We start from the raw sequence: 21,907 nt of genomic DNA on the forward strand, positions 1-21,907 counted from the left end.
GTAAAGAAAATGGTGTGCTCCGGACTCTCTGTAAGATGGAGATGTCAGGTGTACTCACGGATGCACAGGCACGCGACCAGCTTGGCGCCGGTCTCGGGCACCGGACACACCGGGAACAAAGGCTTGAGGAGGTAGGTAGCAAAGACGTAAGCTACGATGTACTGAGACGAGGGCCTGATGATGAGCAGCTCGATCCAGAGCTTGAGGAAAGCCGGCAGCGAGCCGTAAACCTCGAGGATGTAGGCGTAGTCCCCGCCGGACTTGGTGATGGTGGTCCCGAGCTCGGCGTAGCACAGCGCGCCCACCGTGGAGAACACACCGCACACCGTCCACACCACCAGAGACAGACCCACCGAGCCAGCCTCCTTCACCACGCCGGTCGGCGTCACGAAGATCCCTGATCCGATGATGGTTCCCACGATGATGGCCACGCCGTTCAGCAGCGTGATGGTGCGCTGTAGGACCACAGTCTCTTCTCCGTCCGCCGCCGGCGCGGGACCGCCGGAGCCTGATGCACCGCCGAGCATCTTCTCCGCCGCCTGTTGGTCCTCGTCCTCGTCGCGGTGTCCCGAATTTCTCTTCTTCACATTCGACATTTTCGGTCCTTTTGGGTTTGAGTTATATATTTATTTATTCTAAAATAAAGAGAAGCGGTTCACGCGCTCCGTCCGCCGGTTCCCGGTTGTGTGACTCACAGAAGCGTGGCGATGTTAAGGTGCAGCTCAGCGAGGCAAAGACTTAAAGTATAGCATCGCTTCCTCCGCGCGTCACACTCATCCCGCCCATTAAAGCCAGGCTCTGCTACTGCAAATTTCTTTCCCTCTAGCGGCTACATATGGTATTGCAACTCTCACGCTGTTCTTACGCGGTATCGTAACACTCCCCATGGTGCCCTCTAGCGGCAATGTCTGGTATAACAACGGCCCCGACTTGGATGATGAAATCGAGTTTAAACAAGATGAATCGGTTTGTGTGGAAAGTAAAATAAAAAATGTTAACCTACTGGTATTTGTTCGTTGTTTTTGTTTTTTTTTAAATAAAATATATAATTTAGTTTATTAACACTGTAAAGGTAGCATAATTTATTACATATAAAGGTAGATGAGTGGTGCACCTCTTTAAATTATACCTAACTCTTCTTAAAACAGCCCATTCAAATTAGCTATAGTTTATATATATTTTTCAGTATTTCTGTGTAAAACAGTTTTAGAGACAGCTGTGTATGAGCTCAGTTTGTGAGCTTGTACTTGCTAGTTCAGAGAGATAGATAGATAGATAGATAGATAGATAGATAGATAGATAGATGCTCCTGTATTGCAGGGTTTTGTGATGTTTCTACAATTCATTTTGGAATATCTTGTGTTTTGGAAATTCCTTTGTACCCCTCCTCTGACTGATACCTTTTGACAGCGAGATCCCGTATACATGCTCTGCAAGCTCGTTAGCTTCAGAAGTCGGATAAAACCAAGAAGATGTCAAGAAGATTTTACTGAGACAGCAGATCTTTTTAATTTGGGATTAAGGTGATAGATTAGATTAGCATTCACACACAGTTACAGCTTTGGGTTCATTATATTTTGTTTTGCTTGCTAGGTTAGTTTTCACTTACTAGGTTGTCACCGTGTTAACTTTTGCCCAGTTGTTGCTCTTTAGTTAGTGTTTTGGTCACAAGGTTTGATTAGCTAGGTTAGTTTTTGCTCGATTAGCTTTCATTCATGAGTTTGTTTTTAAAAACTAGGTTAGTTTTGGTTCACTAGTTTTGCTTTGTCTCCGGACCCAGACCTGTTTCCCTGGGGTGACACACAAGTTGTGTCCCAAACACATACTTCTCCCTATTCTTATGTATTATAAATATGTAAGTATAAATATTAGAAGAAGATGAAGTGCACTTCAAGAACCTGGGTGATGCTTTTATGCAACCAAAAAAGGCAGGGTGTGAATTTTGGACACTTCATGGACACTTCATGGACACTTGCAGCTTTGCTTACGTAGCAGAAGAAGGGTGGGGCTACCAGGCGCTGACCCTGAATGAATATGATTGTCAAGATTCAGAAATCAGTGTGTTTTGACCCATCGAACAACTGAGAAATGAGTGAGGAACACACAAAGAATCTCTATGGCGGTATATATATATATATAATATTTCTACAATTTCTACAATCATCCTGTCATACTTCCAGAGTACTTCTATAGCTGAGGCTCAGGCAGGATCTGAGTCCTGGAGTGTTTTAGCTAATAAAAGCTTTTTACTTGGAGATAATTAAAATAAACACTATAATTTATGCTTTTTTTTCACCCAAAGGGAATGGTTTAGTTTCATTTCAGTTCTAATACGCTGCACTGTCAAAGCTCCAGGTTTATACACCACTTTTCCGAATTCTTAAAGATATAAATGAAACGAGAAAATCCCTTTCCCGCCTCATTTCCTGAGTTCAGGTGAAAGTGAGCCTCGCTGACCCTGAAGCTCTCAGAGATATTGGGCGGGAAAAAGTCAACAGCGTGGATCCACCTGCTGCGTTGCTGCTCTCACAAACTTACACAGAGTGTATTTCAGCATCCATTCTCACCACGCTGCAGGGGGGAATACCGCTGTGTGTGTTTAAAAAGTAGGCCTACTCCTGAAGCTTCAGTTCTGTTGTGCTTTCCTTTTACTGCCACATTAAAAATAAATAGAGGAATCAAAAACAGGCTAGAGAAATAGAGGAATCAAAAACAAGTACACATCTTCAGTTTCATCTATTGGTAGATTCCCACGATCCTGTTTCACGCACATCAACATTACACTCATTATATAATGCAGCATGTTTTTTTTATATGATTCAATGGGAACGCTGCAGAAATGTCATCTTAGAGCGTAAAAATATCTTGAACATGGTGTTAGTTTAAGTCCACATCAATGCTCTAGTACGTGACATGAGGGACAAAGTTTGTTATTTAAAGTTTTTTTAGTGGAAAATTTGTAAATGTTTCTTGCTGTAGACAATAAAGAAGAATTATTATAAACACAGAGTGTGATTATGAATAACGACCTTTGTACAATCATATACAGTCAGTTGGAGTTGTGTAAGCAGGAGCTCATTAATGGAGATACAGATATTTGTGCCTTGTTTTCTGGTGTGTGTTGAAATTTTTATCAGCTCTGAGGATGTGGTTTGCAGCAATTGCACCCGACTGTCCGAGGCTTCCTCAGCTCCCCCACACCCTGCAGGGGGTCCTCGAGCAACACAATCAGGAAAGCTAAAAATAACCTTTTCACTGTAAGCGAACAGAGAAAGAATATCTGGACAGATGTTCTGAGAAAGTCCTGGGTTCCTGTTTATAAAAGCTGTATAGAGGCTTTTCTTTAGAACAGCAGCAAAAAAGGAGGCCCACAGAGGAACAGAGGTGAAAAAGGGAAAGGATTTTTGTATTAGACACATGCTACGTGTGCTGGTCAGAGAGGGCGGGGCCGCAAACACACAGTGATGTTCACCAGACAATAAAGTCCATCTCCTGACCTTCCTTCCTACCTTTGAGACATTCCTCTGCTGCACAGCATCTGGGGTTGTCAATGGTCTTTGCAGGGACAAAATTATTTTGTGACTCCATGTTTTGCACATTAAGCATTTTATTGTTGCTCACTTTTGACCACAAAGCATCTGATCTACGGTTTCACTCACAAACACATTGATATCATCCAGGACCGAACGCCATGTGGACCAGGCCTACACTCAAGAAGGTTGGTTGTCCTTCTGAAGGAACCCTAAAATGAGGTGGGTTTTTCCTTCCAGCAATGGTTCTAACAGAACCCCTAAGTACTCTTAATTACCATTTAAAAAAGATCCAAGTGTTTATGCATTAATGAGGAGCGTTACACCTACTATACACCATTAAAGTAGGCTTTTCTTCTGTATAAATTAACAGAGAACCTTTTTTTAAACCTAAAAATACTTAATTATACAATAAACCCATAAAGAACCCCTGAAGAACCCTTATTTCTGAGAGTGTACGTATTAACGGAACCAATTTTGTAAGCCAAGCTCCTTTATTTATTCAGTGAACACTTAAAGAACCCGGAAGTACCCTTATTACTATGCATTGAGAGCACTTTCTGGACCCTTTTAAGAACCCATGAAGTACCTTTAAACAGTTCTGGAAAACGTTTTTCAGAAGCTAAAAGTCTGTAATTATCCAACGAACCCTTAGAGAAACCACAGAGCCCCTGTATTTGTAAAAGCGTATTTATTAAGTGAGAACCATTTCATAAAAGAGCCTTCACATACCCAATGAACCCGTAAAAAGTGCATTGAGTACATTTTTTAACACAGAAACCCTTTTTGCACGAGTTCTCGGTTATCTCAAGAGCCCTTAAAGAAGCCAGGAATTGATTTCTCCAGCGAATACTAAGCTAGACGAGTTTCTGGAGCAGAATGGAAACATTTATCTTATTTGGGATCCTTACACAATATGGGAAGGTAATAAATGTTTTATTAAGGGACCTTGTGTTCTATTTTCATCTCAACTGTGACAAAACATAGAAACATGGAAATATTAATTTTTATTTCCCCCCTTACTTCGTTGCTTATAAACATGCTGAGGTTTGAAAATGAATTCATTCTGTGATCCAATTTCCCACTTCTCATTTCCAAAGTAAATCAAATGTGGCTTTATTCGCTTAGGAAAAAAAAAAACTCTTTATGAGACTCTTTACCACCCATGTAATGACTGGAACCTTCCATTCCTCTGTGTTCCTATTACAATGTGCAGTGAGACATTGCTGCGTTTTGCTTTAGCAATACAGCCACATAAAGACGCTCTGTCAACATCGAGGTTAATTTGTTCCATCGGTCACGGGCACAGGCATTTCCCTCTATTCCAAGTAGCTGTTTTGCTAAAATTAATTTTAATGTAGGAATTTCCTTCAAACACACACTTAACCTTGTGCAGAAATTGTACTATATCCTCTCTGTATTTAAAATGAATGAACTAAAATCTACAATTATGCTTCTGAAGTCTCATATCTCTTACTTTCAATTCAGTTCAGTTTTATTTGCATAGCACTTTTTTTTAACAAGCTTTACAGGGCATAAGAAATATAGAACACAAAGATCAAGATAAATATTAGACTTAAATTGAATTTTTTTTGGTATTTTGGGGGATAAATCTCTCCGTTCTTACTGTAAGTTTTACTTACCCTTCGAAGTAAGGTTGAAAAGCCCTGGGTCACATGGTCAAACATCTGTGAAGATGAAATTTTGATGACTTTTTTTTTGTGCTGTCTGTTTCCTCCATCCCACCTGAACATTGTGATAGATCACACTTCCTAATTTTTCACTTTCTAGGTGCAGGATCCACATGAAAGCATTAAAGAGAGCAGGTGGAAACAATCATTCTTGATCTTGGGGCTAAGCAATTTGGCCCTGAAGAACTGCTTTATGTGAAATCTTATCCACATTCATGGATCAGTCATGACCGACTCTGTGTGTGGTTTTTATAAAACGTCTGCTTTCATCACCAACAGCATGCCAACACAAACAGGGACAAGACCTTGTTTTGGGGGGTATTTTCTCTCTATACGACATCAAAAAGTGACTGTATCTAAACAGAAAAGCTGAATTAGCAGTTCCTTTTTTTTCTTTTTTCAGAATGAGGAGTTTCTATAAAATAAGGAGCTTTGACCTTTCTTTGTCAGATTCTGGGGTAACAGTTTATCTAGAACTGATAAGATTCAATTAAAGTTCCTGTTTGTTATTGATAATAAGCCTATAATAAATAAACTTGACGCTGTCCACCAGTCCACCTGAGACGCAGCTCATCTTCTCCAGGTTATTCCGTCTCAGTTTGTTAGTTGTGCGAACACGGTGCAGAAACACCCCATGTTTAGACTTCAGAATGCAAGATCAGAGGCTGGATTTCTGGATCTCAAATCAACAAGTCTTTTATTTGCTTTTTTTCTGTCGGCCTCAAAGAACATGTTCCAGCACACAATGATGGGAAACCTATGTGTTTGTGACCCCCATCGGGCTGAGCACACAAACACGGAACAGGAGCTTTTTTGAAGCTGGTTGAGATAAAGAACGAGCTCTGCAGTTCTTTCATCATTCCATCATGGAAGAACAATGCAGCACAAGTGTCTTTGTGGGATTTAAATGCTCTGAGCACTTCTTGGGAGAGCTAGAAAGGGACTATTGTGAGGTGAAGAGCCGTAATTGAACTCACCAATTGCTTGTTACTTGTTAAATCAACTGAATTCACAGCAACCGGAGTTAAACTACGACCAAATAAGGAACTGTAAAAGACAGTTGTATTTTTTATTTTGTATGCTAATTTCCAAGTAATGCAGAGCAACAAGAATATTTTTAAATGGTTATAATAATAATAATAATAATAATAATAATAATACTAATACTATAAACACTGTTATGCTTTGTAGTTTAGTGTCACTTTGCTCTATTGTGTTCAGGTTATTTTTTGTTCTCTCCATAAGCACTTTTTTTTGTATGTTTCTCTTAGTGGATTTTCGATGAGATTCATCAGCAATAAGAAACTCACTGACCTGCTGACTGAACTACTAGGTAACTGAGAAGTGAATCTCTGTCATGCGTGAAAGATTTGCTGATAAAACACTGAGAGAAAGGGGTGAAATCAGTTATAATCATTATGACGGTTATATACACTGATTATCTAAATGTAAGAGTGATTCTTTACTATGACTAAAAACATTTACTCGCTCAAACACTGCTAAACATGGAGGGATGAATCTTAGTCATAACCAAATAACTCACTGATTCAAATGATCACCTGTTAGGAGCAAACCCTGGTTGTGACCAAATGACTCACTAATTCAGACACTGGCCACACCTGTTGAACATAAGAGGTGTGAATCTTGGACTTATCTTTTCATTGTAAGCGGAGTGAATCTCATGACCAAACAACTCACTCACTCAATTGATATTAATCTAAACATAAACAAGTGTTATATGTATTTTAAAGAATCCTACAGCTATTAGATGAGCAAGTCATTTTTAGTCAGTTGCATGATTGTAGTCAGTTGCAAGTTTTCACATTTCTTTTAATAATAAATACAATCCATTTATATGAGAATGTGAAACAGTTTCCCTTAAATCATCTGAAATTTCCATGGCTGTCTATTTTAATCATCGAAAGCACTGTTCTGATCATGGACATGTTTCTGGCAGGGTCACAATTTTCCACACAGACACGGTCAGATATTTTATGCTATTTAAATCACAGCAGTCTGGACTCAGCTGAAAACACACGACAGGGAAACAGGGCTCGAGTTGTTTACATTTTATTTCATCCTTTACATCAAAGAATCTTTACTACGCATGGTTTTTTTGGACTGCATGAATGGGCGTTTGTAGCGTAGACGTCTGGGGTGTGTATGTTTGTAGAGAAAACTCTTACAGAGAGACCCAGTGCAGCTGGATCACACCCGGTCAGCACCTGCTACAACAAAGCATGCTGGGAACAGGTCATTCAGATGGCCCGGGAAACCTCCGGGAAAAAAAAAAAAAGATTCCCGAAGACTGGGAGAGCAGGAAGGACACCAGACAGCAAAAACACACAACATTTACAGTCCAATTAAACACTATGAAACTTTACACTCTACAGGATACATAAGGATTAGAATAAACACATTGTGCGTGATTATGTTCAAAAGACAGAACTGACAGAAAAACAGAAATTGGCCAGTGAAAATGTCATTCAATAGGGATGCACCGATGTGTTGCTGTTTCCAACATCGTCAGCTCACATGGATCTTTTATCGCTTGTCTTGAAATGGAGTGATAATTGTAGAGTTTTTCTTCTGGTCCTAACACTTCAGATCGAACTCCAGATGTTGGTCAGTTGTCACTATTAAAAAGACGTGTTTAGGCATGTAATGGGATCTGGACGGCCAAAAGAGGCAACAGCCATTGCGAAAGCACGAGGTAGAACACAAGTCTTTATAATTGATTATATAATAAAGATCAAAACCAGGCCAAGAGGATTATACACAGAAATGTGAAGTGTTTGGAATTGAAATTGATCAGAATATATCCCTAGATTTAAGTGTTGTATCTGATCAGTGCATCGCTATTGGTGGATAAAACAACACAAACAGCAGTTAGGCAACGTGGCCTAAATTGCAAACTGTAATGACTCATGATAAAAAAAAAAAATACTGAACCCAAGGGTGTGTGCATGTCTGATACTTCTCAATGCAGTCGAAAATATTTTACACGGATCGGTTTGTTCCGCATGGATACAAAAATGCACAAAGCTTTAAAAAGTAAAAAAACAAACAGGTTGCCAGATTGTGTTGACTCTTTACACACTTATTATTTGCAATTATAAACCCTAAACTGTAGTGTATGCCAGTCACCAAAAAAAAATAATAGTGCAGACTGTTTCAACCTGGTAACCAATCAACCACAAAATCAAGTTAATCTTGAATTACAGGAAGAAAAAGAGAGAAAAATTATATCATCAGGGCAGGAAAAACACTTTGCATTGCTACAGGACAGGTGGTGTGTCCCAGCTTTCTAATCTGGTTAGTGAGGCTGAAACTGAGTGTTGGGCCCCACTAACACACACACACACACACCCACCCCAGACCAGCTGGCCTTTTCAGGCTGGAGGCCACCACAGAGGAAGGGTTTGTACAGAAACGCTGTTATTCAGCCATAAAGCAGGATGGCGTCCAGACCGAAAAACAAAGACGGCTGGGAGCAGGAGAGATGATGCAGGATCAGAGCCTTCACTCTTGATTAGAGCGAAAAAAACGGATCGGAGATCAGGATTTTCTCTGAGCGTGACTTCTTTGTCACTGCGGTATAAACCACTTCCTACACAGCAGAGTTCCCACAATTCTCACACGAGGTTCCTCAGATAAACGTTTTTTTTTTTTTTTTTTAAACTGTGATGCATCACATTTACAGGATCTTTCTTGCTTGTGTCACATTTTCACTATTATGTCTGATCCTATAGACCCAGATTCCAGTCAGTTTAGAAATACTTTGTGTGGGTTTGGTTGGAGAGGTGTAGCATAACCAATAAATCACCATTCTGTGTGTTTACACTACAGGAACCTCATTTAACTAATTTAAACTTTTCTGTTAGGGAAAACTGTTAATCTTACACAGCGATACATTTGTTCATGTACATGTAATCCTAAGAGAATCAGCACCACACTATCATGGAGGACAAACGTCATGTGTGGAACAGAATCTAGTTAGTGAGTGAATATGATGAGATTTATGACGCTGAATACTAAAAATACAGCATGTCGACGTTTGGGATGTTCATCGGTACATGATGCAACATCACTTTATGTGTATCTGCATAAGGTCAAGTTGCATAAGCAACTTGAAATGAAACCAACGAAGCTACAGAGAAGTAGACAACCTTCTTAATTACACAGGAAAATAAACCTAATCTAGAGAGCAGGCTAGACTAGTTGGTTAGCATTGTTATGTTGTGTGAGCTGATAATCATTTCATAATCATGATTATTTTAAATAGCGCAACTCTACAACAGTTCACCCGCTAGTAATACAAGTTATTAAGTCTGAAAAACCCTCAGGTTTACATCTTAATAAATCATATTTGACCTAGTTTAATTTCCACACTGTATGGGTTTATTCCATATCTGAGACACTAATAGTGTTGAAATGGTAATAAAACAGTAACTTAGAGCCTACACACTATCAGTTAAAAGATTTTAGCACTGGTTTTTGCTAAACCTGGTCATTATTTTTAAATATACAAACAAAAGATTTATCTTGCTTAAAATATATATTATATATATCAAAGCCATGTTAAACCTACGGACCAAAATCACATGAAAGTAGCGATAACATCAAATCTCTTCTGATTACTAAATCTTCGTGTGTAAGGAGGTGGAGGCCAATATTTTTGCATATACAGAACCTGCATCGCTCTCCTGGAGCTCCGGCGCCCTCTAGTGGCCAGTTAGAAGTATAATTTAAAAAAAAAATACAGCATCATTCAATGATCTGTCCTTCACTCTTTAACAAGAACCAAGGGCAGATTTTTGGCAGTGGGACAACGCAATAGTGTGGGAGCATAAAGCTAAAGGCACGGTGGTTTTCCAAGCTCTGCTGCATCCGCAATAAAATCTGAATCAGTAACGTTTCAATGTGCTCAATCTACATCATGTACAGATAAAGTTCATAATCTATATATCAATCTATATCTATATATATATATATATATATATATATATATATATATATATATATATATATATGCACACACAGCATATATTATTTGTATAATGTATACAACACATGCAGGATGCAGAAAAAATACCGAAAACACCTTAAAATATGAGTAAATTAGTAACAAAGAGGCTGGAATGGTGTTACTGTAATTTCTGGATAATTAGTAACATTATATTACAAAATCTATTATAAATTGATTCTATCTGTCTACAGACACTGGCATGGCCATGGGGCATGCAATATCACATTAATGTTCATTTACTACAGGCAACAACAAAGTACTGTAAATTCTGGAATCGCAGGACTACTGTAAATACTGCAAAAGGTATGTATTTTAGTATGTATTCTTTTACTTTATTTGCAGGAGGCATGTTTTTGACTGTAACAGTATACTCCACTAAATTCAGCTAAAGATCTTCTCTTATTTGAATTAATACCAGATCAGATCAAATCTAAACCAGTTAAAATTATATATAATAGCTACAGCCAGTAACAACCAGTCACAGCACCACAAAATAACTAGTACACGTTATTTTAGCGTTTCCGGTAGTTTCTACGTCCTGCATGTAAATATATTATGTTATAAACTCAGTTATTGTTTCATCATCTTATCATCTAAATAATCAAATTGGTCAGTAAGTTAAATTTAGTAAATCGTTAAAGGAAGTGTGCAGTTTAAGGTTTCAACAAGCAGTAAACATGAAGTGTAGGGTCACTTATTACACCTGTATGAGAAATGAAGAGCATATGAGGAGGTCACTATCTTTTCTTTTCTGTATGAAGACGGACTTTAAGTTGGGATGGTTATATAGACTGGAAATCAATCTGCATGAACACTGAAGAGGCTTTAGGAGATAAACAGATCTCTGAAACACAAGTTTTTACTCTTCTAATGTTGGCATTAGAATGAATTCAGTTCTGAATTAACGGAAAGGGTAAAGGAGTCAGTATCTAGTCTAAAAATATATATTTTCAAAGCCTAAAGCATACAGTGTGCCAATTCTAGCCAACGTTTTTGCTGTAATAGATTAGCAGGACAGGAAATTAAATTCCACACATGTATAACATTTTTCCAGTCATAATCGTCCCAGCTGAAAATCTGTATTATTTTTATCTGTATTATTATCATTATGCTGTAGAGCTACAGTAAGGCACGCCTTCTGTGGTTTGCCGAAATAAAACCACCAAGAAATCCTGAACAATCTCACACACTGCCAGTCCAAATGCTTTAAATGAACTCTAAAATGAGAAAACCTAATATTAATCTGATAAGAAAATTAGTAAAGTGCCCTGACTTCTAGTTTGTGAACTTAAGATTTTAAAAATTCAGTTGACAAACCTGTATTCCTTTCTGAATAGATACAGTGCTTATTAGTAGACTCAGACTTTTAAGACCTGACTTGGATTCCTGGTCTTAAACAGGGCTAAAACTGCTGGGATGTTGTGCCATGTATCACCGGGTGTAAGACTGAGATGACACAGTCAGAACTTCATAAGGTCTTCATAGGGTGAGGGCTTAGGAGTCAAGAGGAGCAATACTCTAGAGGAATGGTGTGAAGGACGAGCGAACTGTTCGGCCCTTTAGAGGCTGCTGGAACCGGAAGTTGTTCACCATGCTCTTCTGCACCTCTTCCTCTGCTGAGGTGAACAGGAGACTCCTGAACACGGCCAACTGAGAGAGATAGAGAGAGATATAGAGAGAGAGAGAGAGAGAGAGAGAATATGACAGAAAGAGAGCTTTATGTGAGACATGTTTGTTACCATGAAATAGTCTGAATAGTCTGTTAACAGTGTTGGTAAACACAGGTGAAAATTGGAAGGAGAGGATTTAATCACATTATTTGGAATGCATTATGGGAACTAATGTGCCCTCAAAGACAATAATTACACAGTGTTGTTCCCTTACCCTTTTTTCCTGTTTATCCGAAATATTTTAACTCATTTTAATAAGGTTGGTTTAAGCTTGTTAAACATGTCAAACAGCACTTTAAACTCACTGAAACATTCTGAAAGTCTGTGGAAAAGAAAATGAACAGAAAAGTTTGTTCCTGTTTCTTTCCTTTATTGGACAAAAAGCAGGATGTCCCATATGATACTTACTCTGCATGTGTCATTGATTAAATGCTATATTAGGATAGGTCAAATGGAAAAATACTGCATGGTTTAAAATAATTAATAATAGTAGTTATTATACTATTAATATAATAATAGTTTAATAAATAAATTAATTAAAAAAAAAAAAACCTGAAATAAAAACTAAATACATAATCAAATTTCTGACCAGGGAAACAAACAGGAAAATCTCAATTAAAAAATAAAACAAACCGGACCTTACAACACAAGAGGCAATTTACACATGCTGAATAATTACAGAGGCAGCCGTTTAATTACCAGTCATTATACAAAACCTGTAATTAAACTGTACCCTGCCATTTCTGAACACAAATAAAATTAAATGATATACTATTGATATTTAAAGCTCAGCCTACACTGTTGTAGGGGGGAAAAACTTCATTTTCTTTTTAAGAACACAAGCTCTGAAATTTTGTCCCCATCTCTGGTCATACCTGATTGTGGCTCACTTCAATGGGCTGTTTCATGATGATCCAGGTGACAGCCTCGGTCAGGGGGGGCGTGGTCAGAGACCCGGCATATGTCCAATACTCGTTGATGCTCTCAGGCAGGAGGCAGGATGGGTCAAATTTAGTGAATTCTACTACACTGCCCTGATATAATACAGCGGTAAAATAAACAGTTACAAAACTGTATTAAACTGTATTATAGTTATTAAACTAATTAAACTAAATTATAGTTATTAAACTAACTAAATATATATATATATATATATACATACATATATACACACACATACACACACACACACAATATACATGTTTACATATAATGTATGCAAAATAAGGGAGAATATAACTAGATGTAAACTGATAAAAAGTGTCCAAACATGTCAGTGTGCATTGCGTAGTCTGTGCATGCAAGAAGAGGAAAGATGAACACATAAGCTAAGGACAAACAGTTCATACAGTCTGAGAACTGCCTGGAGGAAGAACCTGAGAACACACACCATTGTGAGGAAAAGGATGCCTGCTGCTAGTTAGATTCAGAGAAAATTTCAGCATTGTGGGAGTAGGTTCAATATTCTCAACTCCAACTCCATCTCCATCTCCACTAAGGCCAGTACTGACCCCCAGGACTGAGCCCCAGGATCCTGATGATCCTGTCGAGTGTCTTGGTGCTGTTTAAATTGACACTTCTCCCTGACACTCAACACCGCTGACTTAAAGTTTGCACAGATGCAGATCCTCTGACTGATTCTAAACCTAAAGGTTTTAAAACGGTGCTACACACCTTGTGTCTGACGGCAGGTAGAGCGTCCACCAGTTTCTGCAGACCTTCATGGGTTTTTCCAACCTAAACAAGGGAGCATTATTAAAACATGATAAAGGAGTATCATGTATGATGTATGAACTGTAGGATGAGGAACAGTTATACATTACACACATTATTTATATAATATATATATACATATATATATATATATATATAAAAAACTATATAAAAACTAAATAGGTGTTGTCTGGGTGTTAGGATATCAGATTCAATACCTTCAGGAAGACCCCGATAACAGCCAGTCCATTCTCCTCCATCACAGCCTCCTCAAACAAAGCGTATTTATCTGCATTCCAGTGGACCAAGTGAAGCTGCAGGAGAACAGGATGAGTTTAACACATCTCTCTCCTTTGCTTTTATGCACATATGTACAGACAGAGGCTAGAGGGGCAACTCAATGCCAGTGTATAGCACTTAATTTGTATGGTTTTCTAATGATTTAAACTGGTAGAGGGGGGCAAAACCGCAGAATGTAATTAGTTTATTTTCTAGAGGAATCCAGATACTTGTTAAGCATTGGAATACTTGCATTGAACAAAATGGAGATTATGTAGAAAGAAATATACAATTTTTTGACACACACTTGAAATAAACAAGGCAAAATAAAAAAATAAAAAAAACTGTACAAAAATGTGTGCACACCACTTCCCATTGAGAAAAGTCCAGGTTTTACAATGCTTAGGGTTAGTTTCAAGACTTTTTCTGCAAATCTGGCAACCCAGCCCATGATCTGTCCTTACTTGTTCACACACGGTTCTTGCTTTCTGTTCTGCGGGATTTCAATCCACTTGACCACTTCATGGCAAAGTTTATATAAAATATAAACGAAAACAGTCAGACCCATGATCTGTATTCTTTCAGAACGCTTGTATCTGTATTTGGTTACATCCCTAATAGAGACCTAATTTTTGGTTTTGTAAACACACTTCACACACACTTCAGCTTTGATACTCATTATGCAAACTGACATGCAGTTTGCATAAAGACAGCTATAAATTCTGAAATTAACTAAAAAGAAGCAAACTAGCATGACACAAAACATCTTGAATGATGCCCAACAAGAAAAATAAGGACCCAAAACTGTCTTGAATTAACACGCAACACCTTTCATTTTTGCCTGTTCAAACTGTTCTAGTAACACCCATTCCTCAGGCTTGAAACAATACCTGAACATGGACGCCGTTCAACCGCACTGAAGTCTATTCACCCGAGGAAACAAAAGACTGAGGGCGGAGTGAAAGAGGACACCGGAGAGAAATAGGGCAAAAAGAGATGCACTGGAAACACTAGGGCTGAAAAATTTCCAATGTCATATGCGATTCGTTCGAATATCTTCGAATGTTCCCCCTCTCAATAAAAAAGGCTACCGCAACACAAACGTTCTTTTCAGAAGATTTGCTGTCATGGAGTTGTAAGACAACTGTTCTTTACAAAGTCGACAAACAGCCTTATCTTTAACCATCTACAATCCCAAAATACTTCCACATGCTGCTTTTTAGATGATTTGGGGTTGTAACTGTCCGCTCAAGGCAGTTGCTGTTAGCTTCCAATTTTTGTATCATTAGCTTAATTTATTTATGGGTTAAGAGGACATTCAAACCCTTTAGGGCGCCCCCTGCTGGATCAGATGCTAAAGAACAAAATTAAAAGGTGTCTATTTGCTCTCAGGCTACAGATTAATATTCATATGGGCAACTTATAGTTCAAATATAATTTTTTCATGTCACGTTTGAACGGATATTATACCCCTGACATACAGAAGGCATGCACTGATACTCTGTCCTGCGATATACTGTGATATTTAACATACAGTCCTTGGTAATGTTTTCTAACAGCACCTCTGACTGCAGTACAGCTGCAAATCACAGGTTTTTTTAATGCACTCGTTCTGATATGTTTGTTCACACTGACGTGTACGCTCCAAATAAACTGAAAGGAGAACATTTATGGAAGGAGTCACCAGTGTCAATGGATTGTAACGAAGCTTTCAGACAGCTTCAGGACAGAGGAGCTTAGCTTTTAGGTTTCTCTGTAACATGACATGCTGTGCAATTGTTTCAAGATCCTCAGCAACCACCTCACCCCAGTTGATTCTTTTCCTAAATAAAAGTGTTTTATTCCTCTGATACCACAGCAATCTGCAAACTATTGTGCTTTTGATTTAAAAAAAATTATTAAAGAACATTAATGATAAAGAAACAATAACCAGAGCATTCATATAAAACTGTGATTTGCTGCAGCTCTAATGTTGTATAACAGCAGCTCTGACAATAATCAACACCTTCTGACCAATCAGAATCCAGAACTCAGCAGCCATTACCTCAGCGGGGTAGAGGTTGCGGTCCACAGTGTGTTCAGAGCCCCAGGTGTTATTCTCACCCCAGTGGAAATGAAACTGACACAATCTGAACTGATCCTCCAGAGGACCACCACGCAGTGCTGTACATCACACACACACACACACACACAGCTTGTGAAGACTTTCCACTAACACAGTGATTACTGTAGCTGTAGACGACACTGCCCACACTTACTGTTACTGACAGCGTGGTCAGTTAATCTTAACAGTGAATCGTACCGTTAATCTTAACAGTAACTTTGCAAATGGTAACGGTAAAACGAGTTATTATTATTTAATTAATATTAACTAGTATTATTGGTTCATGGTGACATCAAAACAATCAACTCTTATAGGAAACATTAAAATGATTCAGCCTTTAAATAAATAGTATAAACAAACAAACAAAAAACACTTACAGGATGTGATTAACAACCAGATGGGATTAGTTATTAGTGGTATTAGTTTTAGTTGTAAATGACATCAGTGGCAACAACACTTATAAGATTTTGAATTTTACTGTGTTTTTAATCAGAATAGCCAATGTGCCCTTACTGGACTTGTCTGTCGTGTCGTCGTACTCGACGAGGAAGGAGTATCCGTTATTCCAGATCTGCTGGCAGGTTCTGGGGTCGTACTGTGTAACGAGCGGCTTAAGGTTCGGGTCGAAGACGCTTTTACGCACGCTGATGTCAATGGGTGACTGGCGGTCTCCTCCTGGAACTTCCAGAGGCTCCTGCCACATCGGGTGCACTGAGGTGAGATCTAGTTACAAACACACATACACACACACACAAATAGTTAGATAGACAGACAGACAGACAAAAAAGATAGATAAAACAAATCTCAAACAAAATCTCAAACATCCACCTACTTTTTTTAATATATTCCGCCGCCTCGCACACTTTATGGCACATCATTTTACAATTAAAACTTCACCGAAGTGAATAGGAACGCCGACTTTGTCTTAACCGTGGCACGAGTGAAAACAGAATGGAAAGAAACTTCTCTTGAGGATGTGACTCATGAAGGATCAAATAAAGAAATAAGGAAGAGACACGTCATCTGAATGTGGTGAGAGGGAAAAAATGCCTTGGCTTTGCAGCAGTAATTCAACCTTCCCGAATGAAAGAACTTTCTTGGCAGCGGCGTTCCCCTTGAGACGAAAAAGGCTAAATGTTTAGGAAAATTTTGAGAAAAGAGCATACGCTAGAACATATACTCTCCACAGAGACTGTTCCTCATGCGTGACTATTTAAGCATGTCGGCAAGAGTCACATGTGACTGGAGTGTCCAACGGGCGGTTCACCGAATTAAATGTAAGCCACAGGAATGTGAGCATGAAGGCTTTTTTTTTGGGGGGGGGGGGGGGGGGCAAGTAGTTGACGCTGTAATTCTTCCAAGCCACATCAAGCACCAACAGGACAAAAATGACTGCCTTCACAAATTACAGCATGCTTTACAGTCAGCCACGGCCTTCAATAAAAATAAAACCTGTTCTGCAAATAGCGTACAAGTAACTGGGACTGTTCCACTCCGAACAACCTGAACCATCAGCGAGATGTGAACGAGGTGTGGCGCAATTTAGGGAATAAAACACTCGGTCATGTTGTTACAGGAAAACTGCAAATCTCACAGTGTTTATTCCTCTTATGCAACATCAATTTGCCAATTAATAATTCATTAAAGAGCAGTTACACATGTCTTTTAAATCTGGTTATTAATAGTACAAGTCGATGTGAGTGAGATGTTAACATATCATGCACGCTTTATTAAACACACTGCTGTCAGGGCTGAACACCTTCTGACCATCAGAATCCAGAATTCAACAGTGTTGTGTTGTAGAAATGATTATTTTCACACTGATGTGTTTTAAGAGACTGTGGGACTCCCTGTCATCTACAAACATGATCAAAACTTTACCGTGTAGCTGAATGTTAAGCGCTTTGGTGTCAGCCATCTTACACACAACAACTGGAAGATGTATAATGTAAATGATAACATGCCTCCACTTTAAACTTAAAGATGACAGCTTTTATTTTTGGGTGATTTTGGAGATGCAACAACTCCATAGCTTCACAGATGCCTTAGCAAAACTCTCAATAATGTGTTTCAGACTAGCATTTTTCCAGCCCGGAAATGAGCTTCGGCCCCAAATGAAACACCTTCACTGATTTTTTTTCCCCTTAACCTTCTGGAGTCTGAGGTATCTTTGAATATTTGAACACTATTCCCCTTAAATAGGTTTAACCTGAAACCCTTTTAGCCTTAGATGCAACAGAACCCAAAGTTTTCTTCAACACCATAACTCGTTTATTGTCCATGTTATAAAATGTCATCTGCTGAAAGTAATTTTTACCAATTAAAAAATACCAAAGTAATTTTTTACCATTATGAATTACTCCATTAAAGCTGATATAAATAAAGCTGACATGTGAGTAGTGTGACAATTCTTATCGTCCAGCAGATGTCAGAATAGAGCTCAGTATCGATTAATTCAATCATTTTCACTTCAACTATGTTCCTGTCTCAAAAGCTTCATCCTGCCATAACTATATCTGTTTTGTAAAAGGATCAAGTGACTAATACGAAGCGGCAGTCTTCAAACGTTAACTACAGATCTACCTCTTACTACTACAACTTACTACTGTCTTGTGTTTTTATTCCATGCCAACACCACGATCAGGGTTTTAGACTCTTGGTCCCTGACCCAGTGAACTGGCCTGAGGACAGGTTTATTGACAAAGCATGTCTGTGAGCTGTCTGCCAAATGACAGAAAAGTAAATATGCCATTATTTTCATGAAGATTTGCACAGAAGAACTGCTACTCCCTAAAGTAACTGATGGTCAGGCAGCAAATAATTTTCCATGATTTTCAAATTGAGATATCGCCACTTGGCTTACAGACACAAACTGGATGTCATATGAAAGCTCAACTACTGCTTTTTCGCTTCAACGTCTTCTACCTGTTCATGAGAATATGACGTGACACAATTTGGATGGCCAGGACACACCTTTGAACCTTGCCCCGCAACTAGGGGAGGACTCCAATAATTACAAACGGCTCCTTTAACTTGTAAACATTGATTACAGCACTATTTACAGATGTCCTCCTGATAAACTAATCCAATCTGAATAAAGCATGTATTGATTCCTAGAAAAGAGCTTAAAAGATTGCATTGGACAACAAACACGCTAAATGGGCAAACCAAAGTCCTCCTTCAACTCTTAACTACACAGCTCTTCCTCCTCACATCTAAGTCTCTCGAAATAAATGAAACGAATGTCAAATATAAATAAAATCATCAAAACCGCAGAAAACCTACAAAAAACCTAACATGCAAAAATAGCAGCTTATTTTTAGCAAGATATTTTATAATGTACAGTGTGGAAAGTAAAAACAGTGTGATATACTACAAAGTGTGTGTCATTGCTCCTTCCTGTCTTACACACTGGATAGAAAGCAACTATTAGAGCACTCGGTATCAATCCAGAGCGCATTACGACACCCAATGCCAGCTGGATGCTGATATCAGACGCAGATTTCAGTCAGTATCAGTGTTTATTTCCAGATAAGCTCGAAGAAATTTGCTTTGATCTTTAAAGCACAGCGTGATGCAGTGCTCGGTGCTAATCCGTGTCTCTAAAAGTGACCAATCAGATAATACTGTGACCAATCAGATATATTGGATGCTCCATAGCATGATGAATAAATCTAAAAATAAAAATATACTACTAAACGTGGTTCGATTCTGTTCTTCGCTGTTTGTCTTCGTAAAATCTTCCTTCTTCGTCTAACACAGTTTAATGGGCAAATGATCAAAACAAAAGATATGCAGATCAATCTGTGACATCATCTGGCAACGGTTTGACTGTTTTCCCCTGAAAAACAGTGGCCACACCGGCAGGATCATGATACGACGAGGCGAAACTTAAGACAGAACAAAATATGTGCAAAAAATAATGTCATCATTGTATCTTTCGCTGTATTATCTGTCCAGAGATTAGATCAAATTTTCTGTGAATAGACAAACCCTAAGTGACACATTTCCAGAATATCTAGTTTTAATAACTGATGCTGTTTATTCGGGTGTGTGATTTCCCGCCCATCATGAAGACATTCATAATTATACTGAGACCACGTGACATTTTAATTGCCCAGACACCACTAATCATGGGAACTGGTTTTAACCTAACCTAACGTCATGGGATCCACAGCAAAAGGAAAAGTGACACAATCCCAGTTTTGCATTGTTTACAATGGCAACAAATATATCTGGAAAGCTTACATCTGTCCATTTAAAGTGAACTTCAACGCTCAGAGCCAGAACACATGTTCTCGTTGCTGTCATGTGCTCGTTTCTATTCAAATCTATTGCATAGAATAAACACGTGCAAACTTTGTCCACATTACTGAGAGCTGGTATTGAGACTTACTCTTGGACTGGACAAATCTGCTGGAGCAGGCGGACAGGTTACACCTGCGGACCGGAACCGAGCGCTGCGGTACCGGGAGCCGGACCTGCCGCACCAGGTGCCTCTGGAGGTGACGAGCAAGCACTGTTAAGGCCACCATGGCTAAAACACAACCTACTGTGCGCCTAAAAGCTGCGAAATAAACGCTTAATTTCGCTTAAAAGTATTAGACAATATATAGAAATGTAAGTAAAGTTATCTCATTAATGATACTGAGCTCTTTGATCTAAGACCGGACGCTATAACGACACCTTCCCTCAAGGCTACTAACGTTGTGCTAACATAGCAGCTCGCTAGGCTAACATCTGACGCAAGGGGGAACGTTCTAACAACCGATTGGTGGATTTCAAAAGTAGGCGGGACTTGAACCGGCACATACTGTTTCACTCAAATTCTGGAAGTTTCCATATTAATTCATTTCTATCCGTTCAAACCCTTTATAACATTTAGAATATAGATATAGAATTTAGATATAAACAGGATGAATGTGTTATTTTTTTTTAAATTTACAGTTCAATAATTTTTTTATTTTTGTTTCTGGAAATTTGGAATGCCGTCATCCAATCAGCTTTCGCCTCAGAGGGGGCGTTTCAACGGTGTTTCATATTAATACGTTTACTGTATTTATAACAAGTGACTTAAATATCTTATTTTAATAGTAGTGTGTTTTGTAAAAGACAAACGCAAAATCAAAAGTAAGCCTCAATCAAGAGCCTCAAAAATAGAGGCGTTTTAAAAACAATAAGATAAAAAAAAAAATCATTTTGTTCTGTATACAATAGACACAATATAATATATACAATAGCGTGTATTGACTTACACAAGGTCAAATATGTGTGCTGTAAACTGTAAACCTTCTGACTACATGCCAACTAGGTCATAGGTCTCATCTCAGCAGGCACTAGGATAAACCCATTGAGTACTAGCACACTGACTGGACTTTTGGACCTCAGATGTAAACATTAGAGCACGTTTTGATCCAGCATTGAGACAAGATCATGTGATTAAGATCATAATACACTTGTTGTTGTGGATCTTTCGGCTGCTCCCTACGTGTGTGATGGGCCGCCACGGCGGGCCAACTTGTCCGCACAACAACTTGGCACAGGTTTTACGCCGAAGCCCTTCCTGATGCAACCCTCCCATTTTTATCAGGGTTTGGGCACTGCATCCAGTGGCTGGGGTTTGGGCACTGGCTGAGAATCGGACCCGGGCCTTCCGCATGAAAACCTACCACTGAGCCACCAGCACCCTCTAAGTTCATAATACACTGAGGTTGGTTATTAAACAGATCCAGGTTCGAATCTCAAGGACAGAACGGACCATTCATTCTTTGTCAGTTTAAGAGTGGAGAAAATTTATTCCAGAGCACGAAACTGAATTTAGTGGACGCCTTCTCCAGAGATTAAATGATACACATCTCGATACATAATCAAGTCCCTGTTGTATGAACGAG

General features: G+C 38.8%; 2 protein-coding genes across 4 annotated transcripts in view; both read right to left on the reverse strand.

The window, feature by feature from the left end:
• slc7a5 (solute carrier family 7 member 5) overlaps positions 1-762 on the reverse strand; it is a 19,739-nt gene extending 18,977 nt beyond the window's left edge. The window contains exon 1 of the mRNA XM_058397148.1: positions 59-762. Coding sequence (XP_058253131.1) covers positions 59-596 — 538 coding nt within the window. The 5' untranslated portion in view covers positions 597-762. The remainder of the gene's footprint in view (positions 1-58) is intronic.
• A 6,513-nt stretch (positions 763-7,275) lies between these two features.
• ca5a (carbonic anhydrase Va) lies at positions 7,276-20,739 on the reverse strand. 3 transcript variants are annotated; one of them, XM_058396691.1, is made up of 7 exons: positions 20,413-20,737; positions 16,530-16,739; positions 15,957-16,075; positions 13,852-13,947; positions 13,595-13,657; positions 12,796-12,954; positions 7,276-11,900 (listed from the first exon to the last, which is right to left on the reverse strand). In XM_058396691.1, exons 1-7 carry the CDS (start codon positions 20,549-20,551, stop codon positions 11,769-11,771), a joined length of 918 nt encoding a protein of 305 aa, XP_058252674.1. In that variant the 5' UTR covers positions 20,552-20,737; the 3' UTR covers positions 7,276-11,768. The 3 variants fall into 3 exon arrangements, with proteins under 3 accessions (XP_058252674.1, XP_058252675.1, XP_058252676.1); XM_058396692.1 differs by lacking the exon at positions 20,413-20,737 and adding an exon at positions 16,849-17,308; XM_058396693.1 differs by lacking the exon at positions 12,796-12,954 and having other exon boundaries at positions 20,413-20,739.
• Between the last annotated feature and the right edge of the window lie 1,168 nt (positions 20,740-21,907).

The sequence above is a fragment of the Hemibagrus wyckioides genome, linkage group LG08 (assembly GCF_019097595.1).
Source record: "Hemibagrus wyckioides isolate EC202008001 linkage group LG08, SWU_Hwy_1.0, whole genome shotgun sequence".
Classification (NCBI taxonomy): Eukaryota; Metazoa; Chordata; class Actinopteri; order Siluriformes; family Bagridae; genus Hemibagrus; species Hemibagrus wyckioides.

Coding starts and splice junctions, on each gene's coding strand:
- ca5a (XM_058396691.1), bottom strand. CDS start 20,551: ATGGTGGCCTTAACAGTGCTTGCTCGTCACCTCCAGAGGCACCTGGTG. Junction 16,740..20,412: donor CAGATTTGTCCAGTCCAAGA/GTAAGTCTCAAT, acceptor GTTTGTAACTAG/ATCTCACCTCAGTGCACCCG. Junction 11,901..12,795: donor TTGAAGTGAGCCACAATCAG/GTATGACCAGAG, acceptor TATCTCTCTCAG/TTGGCCGTGTTCAGGAGTCT.